The 13,167-nt window shown below is 43.1% G+C and overlaps 1 protein-coding gene across 1 annotated transcript in view; it reads right to left on the bottom strand.

Annotated features, from left to right (window-relative positions):
- LOC105469035 (phosphatidylinositol transfer protein cytoplasmic 1) overlaps positions 1–13,167 on the bottom strand; it is a 312,393-nt gene that overhangs the window by 156,002 nt on the left and 143,224 nt on the right. Inside the window, exon 2 of the mRNA XM_011719563.3 lies at positions 9,493–9,641. Coding sequence (XP_011717865.1) covers positions 9,493–9,641 — 149 coding nt within the window. The remainder of the gene's footprint in view (positions 1–9,492; positions 9,642–13,167) is intronic.

Below are 13,167 nucleotides of genomic sequence, written 5' to 3'. Positions count from 1 at the left end.
TTGGCCTGTCTCCCACTCATCCCCCATAGACAATGTAACCACCAGCCAAAGCGGACCAGAGGTCGATAGACGGGTGTTTACGCTCTCTTTGCTTAGTGATAATAATTATTGTTGACTCTAACTCCCCTTTGAGCAACTTTCTCATTTCCACATTAACTAGAGAGTAGGCTCTGATTACACAGGCTTTGAATATTTCCAGTGCCTCTAATAATTACTTTAGGCAATCAATAAGGCAGTTTCTGAATGTGGTTTGACTTCCCATACAGATTGATGTAAGGAAGAGAATCCACTCACTATGCCGGCTCAAGTGTTCAGGTCCATAGGTCAACGATTTTTCTCTGTGTACATTATTAAATGGGCACTGGGAACATCTTAGTTACGGCCGGTCCAACAATCAGGACCCACTCCCCTGTGGACTTACGAAAACGCTGGAACCAAATGGCCTTGGACCGTACCTTGATCAGGAGGCAAGAACCATGACCATGGCTTATTTCTTAAGGGATTCTCTCCAATGCCTGCACAATGTGTTGTACGTCGTACATTTCAGCTAATACTCGTTTAATGAATTACGATTCTGAAGCAGCCCAACCCACAAGGCAGTCACATGACTTATGCATGTAGGACTTGAGTCACCTTGAGGTGGCTCTAGGTTGTGACGATTAAGTAATGGATTTGGTTTTCTTGTAGGATTATGGGGATTTATCTAATTCATATTCTGTCAATTTTTTTCTTTCTCTCTTGCTAAATCATAATCTTGCTGGTTCTAAAATATGCATCCCTACTCTACCAAATACGCCAAGAACTTTTTAAAATTATGAAATGGTGGACCTGGTTTAGAATGGTGCAAGCGTAACTAAAAATATTTCTTTTCTTGTGCCTCATTGGTTACCTATGCATGCTGGAAGAGAATCAGGACAATCAATGTCTGACAGATAGTCTGAGTGTCGAAAGTTAGGGTTGAAAAGGATCTTCCAGGTTGTCCACCTTAACCAGCCACCCAATATGTTCAACCGCCTAATAGATGTCTGAATCTCCTTCAGGACAAACCTGAGGAACAGGGTCTCGCTCTTGCCGAAACACCTCCAGCAACAGCAAAATCCACCGTAAGGCATTCTGAGATGGTTTGTGAGCTTGGAAATGTCTTCCTTAACCTGAGCCGAAGTCTTTCTCCTGGCATTCCTACCCACCGGGCTTGGTCCCATTGGTCCTGCTAAGCGAGGTCTTGTGGCGTACATAGTTCTGATTCTTCTCCATCTAATGGCACCATGATACACCCAAGTCTAGCTTTTCCAGGTTAAGTATCCTTGATTTCTTCAGTCGTTCTATCACTTGAGTTTCTAGTTCTTGAGTTACTAGATATAGTTTGTCTATATCCATTTTAAAGTGTGCCATTTAGGAACAGATAAAAATATTCCAAGTATGTTTTGACTAGTGGAAAATTGGGCGGGATTATCAAGTACATGGTTTTAGATATTTTACTTTACTTTTATTGATGCAGTTGAAGAATAATGTTTGCAGCTGTATATCTATTACATACACACTCATAAATTATTGTGTATGTATATGTGTATGTGTGTATATATATATAAGTATAATTGCTTCATATTGAATTGTCAACTAAAACTACTGTATTTCTTTCAAACAGGCCATTGCAAAGTTATTAGTATTTTATCCCATACTTACATAATTTGTATTTTGGGATCCAAAGATAAGACCATACACTTGCCCCTATTTAATTTCATCTTGATAGAAAATGGCCTGTAATTCCAAACTACTGAAGTTTTTCTGGATCCTCACTCAGTCTTTTATTTTATTTATTTTTATTTTTACTATTATTTTTTGAAACAGAGTCTGGTTCTGTCCCCCAGGTTGGAGTGCAGTGATGCAATCTTGGCTCTCTGCAACCTCAGGCTCCCAGGCTCAAGCAATTTTCACACCTCAGTCTCCTGAGTAGCAGGGATTACAGGTGCCTGCCACCGCTCCTGGCAAATATTTGTACTTTTAGCAGGCGGGGTTTCACCATGTTGGCTAGGCTGGTCTCGAACTCCTGACGTCAAGTGATCCATCTGCCTTGGCCTCCCAAAGTCCTGGGATTACAGGTGTGAGCCATCGTGCCTAGCCCTCACTCAATCTTTTAAAGTTATCACCCTTCCTGGCTGTGGGTTTCTCAAGGATATGGATATCTTCTAGATATTTAGCCAGATGTTGGCTTAAAAAATCCAGTAGGACCGGCTGGGCGTGGTGGCTCACGCCTGTAATCCCAGCACTTCGGAAGGCTGAGGCGGGTGGATCATGAGGTCAGGAGATCGAGACCATCCTAGTTAATATGGTGAAACCCTCTCTCTACTAAAAAATACAAAAAAATTAGCTGGGCGTAATGGCGGATGTCTGTAGTCCCAGCTACTTGGGAGGCTGAGGCAGGAGAATGGTGTGAACCCGGGAGGCGGAGCTTGCAGTGAGCTGAGATTGCGCCACTGCACTCCAGCCTGGGCAACACAGCAAGACTCCATCTAAAAAAAAAAAAAAATCTAATAGGACCAAGTTCAGACTTCTGAGTCACATTACTAAATCACATTATTTTCTAAGTTACCCATAGAATTTTCTCTCCTGGTTGTCACTATCCATCATCCATACCTTTTGTTATTCAATCAGTCACTAATCCACCCAATTTTGACAGTAAGCAGGTTCCATTTCTCCACCTAATTTACTTTTAAAATATTATGTTTAATTGTGGAGAATTTCACATACATAAAAAATCAAGAGAAAGGTAACAGACATGCATGTATCTGCCACCAGAATTTATATTTTCGATTTTATTTAAAATTACAGTAAAATAGACCATTTTTGGTGTACACTTCTGAATTTTAACATTACCATTCAGATTTAACAAATTAACATTTCCCTATATTTGTGATGAACTTTCTTCTTTTAAAAAAACGAATAGGCCGGGTGTGATGGCTCACACCTGTAATCCCAGCACTTTGGGAGGCCAAGGTGGGAGGATCACTTGAGGTAAGGAGTTTGAAACCAGCCTGGCCAACATGATGAAACGTCATCTCTACTAAAAAATACAAAAATTAGCCACGCGTGGGCGCACACGCCTGTAATCCCAGCTACTCAGGAGGCTGAGGCACGAGTATCTCTTGAGCCCAGGAGGTGGAGATTGCAATGAGCCAAGATCATGCCACTGCACTCCAGCCTGGGTGACAGAGCAAGACTCCATCTCAAAAAAATATATAAAATAAAATAAAATAAAATAAAATAAATAAAATGTTGTAGATACAGGTAAAGTTTCCTCTCATGCCAACTCATTCCTCTCTCTTCCCAAAGGTAACCACAACTTGAGGGTGGTTTCTCCATGTTTTGATGCTTTTATTACATATGTGGTTGTCTGTAAACAATATCTATAAATGTAGTAATATTATGTATATCTTTAAAATAGATATAAATGGCATCATATTATATGTGTATATATACATTTGTTTTTTGTTTCTTTTTTGAGACGGAGTCTCGCTCTGTCGCCCAGGCTCAAGTGCAGTGGTGCAATCTCAACTCACTGCAACCTCTGCCTCCCAGCTTCACGCCATTCTCCTTCCTCAGCCTCCCGAGTAGCTGGGACTACAGGCGCCCGCCACCACGCCTGGACAATTTATTATATTTTTAGTAGAGATGGGGTTTCACCATATTAGCCAGGATGGTCTCAATCTCCTGACCTCATGATCCGTCCGTCTCAGCCTCCCAAAGTGCTGAGATTATAGGCGTGAGCCACCGCACCCGGCCTTGTTTTTTTTTTTGCAGCTGATATATTGCACATTATGCTGTGCATTTGAAATTTATCAAAGTATGTCTGGTTCATTAAGTTGAACTGCTGTGGAATTTTCCATTAAGTGAATGTGCCATAATGTATTCCCATTCGCAGATATTTGAATCGCTTCCATTTCTTTTCTATTGCATACAGCATTAGGACTAATCTCCTGGTAAATGTCTCCTTGTGTACAGTGCAAGAATTTTTCTAGGGCTCTACCTAGAAATATAATTGTTAAGTGGAATGTATATATGTTTTCAACTTTTCCAGTTGCCGTTCATTGCTCTCTAAAGAGGTGATATCAGTTTATATCTCCTACTAGCATTGGAAGTGAGTTGTTTTCACGTATCTTTGTGAACACCTGACATTAGCAGATTTTTAAAATTTTTGTCCATCTGATGTGTGTAAAAGAGGATGCTATTGCTGTTTTATTTTGTGTTTTCCTGTTTTCTAATAAGGTGAGAACTTTTTTCATGTATATATTACCCATTCACATCTCCTTTTTTCTGAATTGCATGTTCAATTCTTTGCCCATCTTTTGATTGGATTATTTTGTCTTTTTTTTTTTCAAAGTGAAAAAAAAAGGATCTCTAAGAGTTGTTTGTTTGTTTTTTTTTCAATTAAATACTAGTCCTTGGTCTATATGTGCATTTTCAAATACTTCCAGGCAGGGATGGTTCTTTTTTTTGTTTGTTTGTTTTGTTTTTGAGATGGAGTCTCACTCTGTCGCCCAGGCTGGAGTGCAGTGGCGCTATCTCGGCTCACTGCAAGCTCTGCCTCCCGGGTTCACACCATTCTCCTGCCTCAGCCTCCCGAGTAGCTGGGACTACAGGCGCCCGCCACCATGCCTGGCTAATTTTTTTTGTATTTTAGTAGAGACGGGGTTTCACCACGTTAGCCAGGATGGTCTCCGATCTCCTGACCTTGTGATCTGCCCGTCTGGGCCTCCCAAAGTGCTGGGATTACAGGTGTGAGCCACCGCGCCCGGCCCAGGGATGGTTCTTTTAATTTTGGTGTCTTTGGCTATGCAAAGGTTTTTTTTTTTTAAACTTTTTATGTGTGTGTTTTTTGCTATGCAAAGGCTCTTAATTTTAGCATTGTAATATTAATGATTGCATTTATTTATGTTTTATTTAATTAGTCCTAGTCTACTATCCAAATAATATAGCTACTTGCATATATTTTCTTTTGATTTTTTCACATTTAGGTTTTTAATCAATCTGGAATTTATTTACTTATTTATTTATTTATTGAGACAGGGTCTTGCTCTGTTGCCCAGGCTAGAGTGCAGTGGCGTGATCTTGGCTCACTGTAACCTCTACCTCTAGGGCTCAAACAATCTTCCCACTTCAGCCTCCTGAATAGCTGGGACCACAGGTGTGTGCCACCACACGTGGCTAATTTTTGTATTCTCTGTAGAGATGGGGTTTCACCATGTTGCCCAGTCCAGTCTTGAAATCCCAGGCTCAATTGATCCTCCCACCTTGGCCTCTCAAATTGTTGGGATTACAGGAATGAGCCACCATGCCCAGCCATGGAGTTTATTTGTGTGTGTAGTGTGAAGGAGGGCTCTAGTCATTCTTCCAATTAGAAGACTAGTCATCTCAACATCATATACTGAGGAGTTCATCTTCCCCTCAATAATTTTATGCCAGCTCTGTTAAATACAAAGCACTAATAATGGCTTGGATCTGTTTTGGGGCTACTTTGTTCCATGAGTTTGTTTAACTCTGCTCTAGTACCCCACTGCCTTAATTACTTATATAATTACTTAGGCAATTAGTTAATTAGCTTTATAATGACATCTGGTAGGTCAAGTCCCTCCTTCAGCTTTCCAAATTGTTCATATGAATTTTACGAATATCTCCTCCAGTTCTTTTTTTTTTTTTTTTTTTCTTTTTGAGATGGAGTCTTGCTCTGTCACCCAGGCTGGAGTGTCTTGGCTCACTGCAACCTCCACCTCGCAGGTTCAAGCAATTCTCCTCCCTCAGCCTCCCAAGTAGCTGGGACTACAGGCGTGTGCCACCACGCTCAGCTAATTTTTTGTATTTTTAATAGAGACGGGGTTCCACCATATTAGCCAGGATGGTCTCAATCTCCTGACCTCATGATCGCCCACCTCGACCTCCGAAAGTGCTAGGATTACAGACGTGAGCCACCACACCCAGCACCAGTTCTATTTTTTTAAAAACAACATGTTGGCATTTTAAGTTAATTTTATTAAATTTATAGATTGATTTGAGATTTGATGCCAACTTTGTAACATTTCCCATCCATGAATATGGTATATTTCACTATTTGTCTAGGGCTTTTAAAATGACTTCCACAAATGTTTTACGTTTTTCTCCAAAAAGATTTTGCATATCTTGTAGGCTAATTACTGGGTAACTTTGTTTCTTTTTCTATTATAAATAAAAATGTTTTAAATTATATTTTCTCTATTTTTCCTGCTGTATAATAATGCTGTGGATTTTTCTATATGGATTGTACCCAACGATCTTGCTGAATTCTCATATTGATGGCAACAGCTGTAAAAAATGTCTGAAATTTCTATCAGACAATCATGTTATCTGCAAATGATCATTTTGTTTCTTCCTTTCCTCTTTATTTCTCTCTTGTTTTATTGCGTTGGCTAGGACCTTTACACAATGTTGGACAGACATAGTAATAACAAGGATCCTTAATGTGTTCCTGACTTTACTCCGAATAAGTACACAGATTTATTAAATGTTAATTTCATCAATTTCAGGGGTAAATCTGATTAGGTCATGATACATTGTTGTTATTATTATTTTCTGAGGTATTTTATTCGCTAATGTTTTATATAGTATTTTCATGTCTATGTTCTCAACTGAGATTGGCCTATAAGTTTCTTTTTGGTATGGTTATTGTCCAGTGTTGTTATCAAGGTTCACTTGGTAGGCACTATTAGTGTTCTTTCCAACAGTTAGCCCCCATACTCTCCACTTTCTTACACACAAATCATGAAGTGGGGATACATCAGAACAGATTCTCTTTGAATAGCAAAGTTATTCCTTGAACATCCCTCTTTTTATCAAGGAGGAAAAAATCTTATGTCTCATTGGCCAGAACTAGGTCACATGGCCATCTGTAGCTGCGAGGGTGGCTAATTATAGTGAGTATTTGACATTTCATTTTACCATTCAAATTTGTGTTTTCTATTTATCATGCTTTTTGTAGGCTTCTCTTTTTTGTTTCCGGGCCCTCTGTGGATTGATCAAGTTTTCTCTCGGAGGTTATGGATTATTTTACTACCCCTTCAGAGATTACCTTTATATTTTGAATATGCATACTTGTCTCAGAAAATCTAAAATTAGGCTGGGCACGATGGCTCATGCCTGTAATCGCAGCACTTTGGGAGGCCAAGGCTGATGGATCATTTGAGGTCAGGAGTTCAAGACCAGCCTGGCCAACATAGTGAAACTCCGTCTCTACTAAAAAATACAAAAATTAGTCAGGCGTTGTGGTGGTGCACATTTGTAGTCCCAGCTACTCAGGAGGATAAGGCACGAGAATCGCTTAAGTTCAGGAGGTGGTGGTTGCAGTGAGCCGAGATTGCACCACTGCACTCCAGCCTGGGCAATAGAGCTGGCTATCTCAAAAAAAAAAAAAAAGGAAAATCTAAAATTAATCAATATTTTTTCTAATTCCTAAACAATATTAGCACCTTAAAGTGCTTTTTACTATAATTATTACCCTCCCATCTTCTGTGCTATTGTTGTCTTATTATTACTGTTTTTAAAACATCCTACATCCATTCAAAGATTTACCTAGTTGTATCAATTTCTTCATTTATTATTACTTCTAGAACTCCCCCTCCTTCTTCCTGGGCTCAGTTTCCTCTTTCTTACAGCACATCCTTTAGTAGTTCTTTCAATACGGGTCTCAGAGTTAGTAAACTCTCTCAGCCCTTGATTGTCAAAAATTATTTTTATGCCTGATTCTCAGTTTCAACTTTCCATTTATGTGGGCCTGATACCCTAACCTGTTCCCCATGGGCATGACATGCCCAGTCCCTAGATGTCAGAACCCACACTCTTCTGATGTCCCCCCAATGCCCTTCGTTAGCATTAGCGGGTCTGCTTTCCATTCCGGTTTCAGTTTGCCTGTTTATTTCTAGCCTCAGAGGATTTCCCTTTCTTTGTTTTGAGCTCAGCTTCTTTACATAGTTATATTTCATCCTGTTTGTCATGGGAGGTGGTGGAGGGTCCCCATTAATCTTTTTCCTTACTATTACTGGAAGTCCACATCTATTTATAACAACTTTCCCTCTTACTAATGTTTATTACTCTTCTTTTAAATAAATACGAAATAAATATGATATGACAAAACAGACATGACAGGGACAGCTGGATGCTTCTTATTTTGTTTCAGCAAAACTTATAAAGTTCCTAAAATTCTTCCTGATTTTCATATATAAGGAACATTCTCCAGGTAATAACTTGAGAGAATGCAATTGTATGCCAAGAAATGGAATTTTCCATCGGTTTCTATTTTCCTGCATCTCCCTCACTTCTCTTTGCCCTGCAGAGGTGATCCCCGAGGAGAAACCTGCTCAGGATTTGATTTACACCCTCCACACTAAGAATGCCAAAGCAGCATATTGAGAAACCTGTCTCTATAAAGAAAGCATGCCCAGGCCAGACCCAGAGCTCAGTTGCCCCTGCAAATCAACAGCTGGCTGGACACTGAACTGGTTCCAAAGCCTGGGAATTCACAGCTACTAATAGATGAATGGGACCAATCTCATTTGCATTTCATCGTGACTCAGGAATTCCCTGGTACTGCATCTCTGGGCAAATTAAAACATCAGTTTAATCAGCTCATGCCCTTCACTGTCAGGACACGGGTCTGGGAGACTTCCATCCACCCTAGTGACAGGAACCAAAGTCTCCCATCAAGAAGGAATAGTCCAATTCAAGCTGCTGGGGAGTGGGGCCAAGGCGAGAATGGGACTCTAAATATGGTTCCTCTCAGAGACGTCTGACCATGTCCGAGGCCCTGAGAATGGACAGTCACTGGTGTCAGTGAATAAACTGGGGCACTGCCCAGCTAGGGGCATTGGAAATACTTTCTGGATAATCACATATGGGCCAATCGGAGATGCCATAGGTAGGGGTAAAAGTATTCATGAAATGGCTGACGTAAGACTTGTTTGCTGGAACAGACAGTTAATTTCAACAAAATATATTTCTTTTTTTTTCTTTTTTTTTTTTTTCCTTTTTTGAGATAAGGTCTCACTGTGTCGCCCAAGCTGGAGTACAGTGGCATGATCTTGGCTCACTGCAGCCCTTAACCTCCCAGGCTCAAGTGATCCTCCCACCTCAGCCTTCCGAGTAGTATAGATGCACACCACCATGCCCAGCTAATTTTTGCATTTTTAGTAGAGATGGGGTTTTGCCATGTTACCCAGGCTGGTTTCGAACACCTGCCCTAAAGTGATCTACCACCTTCAGCCTCCCAAAGTGCTGGGATTACAGGTGTGAGCCACCGCGCCTGGCCAGGCAGATTCTGCTTTCAAAAGCAACGAGATTGGTGGTTGTAGACTGTGGATGTAGTTACTTTCCAAGTGACCTTTTCATCCCAGACACCCACAGCCTCACTGTCACACCAGGGGGTCAGGTGGGCAGGGGCTCTTGGGCAGAACGCAGGCTGCCATGACTCACCTGTTGAGATACACCCGTTTCTCGGTGAACTGCCCGTTGCCATGGTGAGGGTCCTCAAAAGGCTCATTCTGGACGACCTCCACCCCTTCTCCCCGGTCACTCTGTTCATGGCTGTGTTTGCTGATCATGTACAGCTGTCCAATTTTGTACTACAAAACAGAGTCAGACACAGAAAGGTCAGCCCCCACAGCATGCCCCTGACATCCCCCTCCAACCACGGCTTGGCGAGCCACTAATAACATCAGCACCTTCTGCTGAGAAGAGAAAGCAGCCACATGGGCCTCATGTTACTTTTCCTTGGGAGCTAGGGAGAGAACCAGTTGTGAGTAGAACGTGGAGACGGAGTGTTCCCGTGAATATTTTCCATCACCTTGGCAAATGCTCGGCAGGGTGGCTGGCAGTCTGTCAGCTTTGGCAGCCGATGAAACCTTGGGAAGGGGGACACTGGAGTCTCCCTTTGCATTCTACAGGGTTAAATGGAGCTAGAGTCCTGCTTGGCCTAAGACAGCCAAGGGTGTGTGATTTCTGCCCTTGCTTTCTGCCTAATTAGCGGCATTGCTGAACATGGAGCATTATATATCATCTACTTCTTCTATCCTCCCTCTCTCAAAATGCTCAATTCTCCCGGAAGCCTCTGTCCCCTAGAACAGCGGTTCTCAAAGGTGGCTGGATATTAGAATCACCTGGAAGCTTTTCAAAGCTCCAGAGGCCCAGGCCCCACCATGAGCAGAGCCAAGGTTCAGAATCTGAGCCCCCGAAGGCTGCTCCTTGCCGAGGACCACCTACAGCACCTTTAGCTCCTTTTCAGCCAATTCCATGAAAAGTGTGGAGCCTTCCAGTCCAAGGCCCCAAAAATCACCTATCTTACCCTAAAATGCTCATGTGGAGCAGCCTACTATATGAACATTTTCTGTCCTTTCTTCCTGTATGAGCTATTCTATCTGCCTTCCTGCCTCTCTGAAAACCCTAGGGCCAGCAGGCATTTCTTCCCCCAGTGGACTTTCAAAGTGGCAAAATGAACTTGATGGAAAAGAGAGAGCGGGGGGTGAGGAGAGAGGAAGGAGGAAACTAAACAACTTTTGCATGAGGCACAACCCTGCTCAGAGTCAGGACGCAGGACGATGCGATCCTGCTGCCGTCCCTACTAGAGACAGACACTGGGTCATGACCACCGACGCCTCTGGGATGGTGGAGTGGGGCCTGAGTCTGCAACAAACTAATGAGGACTTGGGGTTATTCCCTAAGAATCTGCAGGGATTCGAGTTCCCTGTTTGTCTGTATAAGAGACAGAAACATATTTTAAATTAAGGGGGCCGATGAAATGTACAAGTCAACAGTGCAGTTAGTTTCACAGCTGAGAAGACACATGTGCCCGAAGGTCTCTCTCTCATTCTCAAGCAGGAGCAGGGACGGGAGTGTGAAGACGCTCTGAAAGGCTCTGGTCTGCAGCCAGCCCTAGGGACTGAGCTCAGTAACCATGACAATGGAAGCAAGCTGCTGCCTGGGTCTTCTCAAACGCCTGTGTCTCCTATCTGTGCCACACCCCTTGCCAGAATGGTCACATGAAAATACTCTTAATGTGAACGTATGAGTGCACGGGTCTGTGTGTGTGCACCTGTGTTTGCAGGAAGTGGGGAGTGCTGGGGATAAGACCAGGAAAAGGAAAAATAAAATTTAAAGATGAAATCATCTTTTTTTGTTTGAGACAGGGTCTCACTCTGTCACATGGGCTGGAGTGCTGTGGTGTGATCTCAGATCATTGCAACCTCCACCTCCTAGGCTCAAGCAATCCTCCCACTTCAGCCTCTCTAGCAGCTGGGACTACAGGTGCGTGCCACCATGCCCAGCTGATTTTTGTATTTTTTTGTAGAGACGGGGACTCGCCATGTTGCCTCGGCTGGTCTTGAACTCCTGGGCTCAAGCAATTCGCCCGTTTCAGCCTCCCAAAGTGCTGGGATTATAGGCGTGAGCCACTGCACCCAGCCTGAAATCAATTTTTAAAATTAATTTTAGGATCAGAAGCTTGACCTCTCTTCCCTTAGTCCAGTACTGCTTTGACTTTTGCTCATAAGGGCTCACACTTTTTCAAGGAGGAAGACAGTAAGAAAAAGTTTACAGATTGCAGATTTGTGAGCTATACCTGTGAGATCAACATGCCACCTTATACAGACGGGCACACACTACCCAGGGGGTGGAGATTTCACTGACAGTTGCTTTGTACTTGAGGCTCAAAAAATAAATGCTTACATGCAATGGGATATTATTCAGCCATAGAACGGAACAAAGTACTGAAACTGCTTAATGTTGTTAAAGGTTGAATCATGTCCCCCACAAAATACATACTGTGAAGTCCTGACCCCTAGTAACCCGGAATGTGACCTTATTTGGAGATAGGGTCTTTACAGAGGTAATCATGTTAAAATGAGGTCATTAGGGTGGGCCCTTATCCAAAATGCCTGGTGTCCTTATAATAAAGGGAAATTTGGACATGGACACAGGCAGGCATAGAGGAAGATGATGTGGAGAGAAAAACGGCCATCTATAAAGCCAAGGGTTGAGGTCCAAACCAGATCCTTCCCTCACAGCCTCCAGAAGGAACCAAGCCTGCTGACACCTTGATTTCAAACTTCTAGCCTCCGTAATTGTGAGACAGTAAATTTCTTTTTGTTTGTTTGTTTGTTCTGAGACAGGGTATCACTCTGTCGCCCAGACTGGAATGCAGTGGTGTGATCTTGGCTCACCGCAACCTCCGCCTACAAGGCTCAAGTGATTCTCCTGCCTCAGCCTCCCAAGCAGCTGGGACTACAGGCATGCGCCACCACCACCCGACTAATTTTTATAGCTTTAGTAGAGACGGGGTTTCACCATATTGGCCAGGCTGGTCTTGAACTCCTGACCTCAAATGATCCACCCACCTCGGCCTCCCGAAGTGCTGGGATCACAGGCATGAGCCACCGCTCCTGGCCCCAAATTTCTGTTGTCGAAGCCACCCAGTTTGTGTCGCTTCGTTACAGCAGCCCTAGTACACTCACGCAACAGGTACAGGGATTCCTTCTGGGGCGATGAAGGTGTTTTTGGATAGAGGTGGTTTTGCACAACATTGTGAACGCACCAGATGCCACCGCTTGTTCCCTTTAACCTGGCTGATTTTATGCTATGTGAATTTTTTTTTTTTTTTTTTTTTTGAGACGGAGTCTCGCTGTCACCCAGGCTGGAGTGCGGTGGCCGGATCTCTGCTCACTGCAAGCTCCGCCTCCCGGGTTTACGCCATTCTCCTGTCTCAGCCTCCCGAGTAGCTGGGACTACAGGCGCTCGCCACCTCGCCTGGCTAGTTTTTTGTACTTTTTAGTAGAGACGGGGTTTCACCGTGTTAGCCAGGATGGTCTCGATCTCCTGACCTCGTGATCCACCCGTCTCGGCCTCCCAAAGTGCTGGGATTACAGGCTTGAGCCACCGCGCCCGGCCTGCTATGTGAATTTCACCTCAATTTAAACAAAAGCACTGTTTCTGCTTCAGAAGCAGATACCCCTAAACCAAAGTACTGCCCAGGACCTCGGTGAGGGGCTTGGCAGATGAGTTATTTCCACCACTGGACCATCTTCAGGCGCTCCAACCCACTCACGTATGAAAAACATATGGGATCAAGGTCAGTGCATGACATAGAAAAGCCATTAG

The sequence above is a fragment of the Macaca nemestrina genome, chromosome 17 (genome assembly GCF_043159975.1).
Source record: "Macaca nemestrina isolate mMacNem1 chromosome 17, mMacNem.hap1, whole genome shotgun sequence".
Lineage (NCBI taxonomy): Eukaryota > Metazoa > Chordata > Mammalia > Primates > Cercopithecidae > Macaca > Macaca nemestrina.
This window is presented reverse-complemented; position numbering and strand designations above follow the sequence as displayed.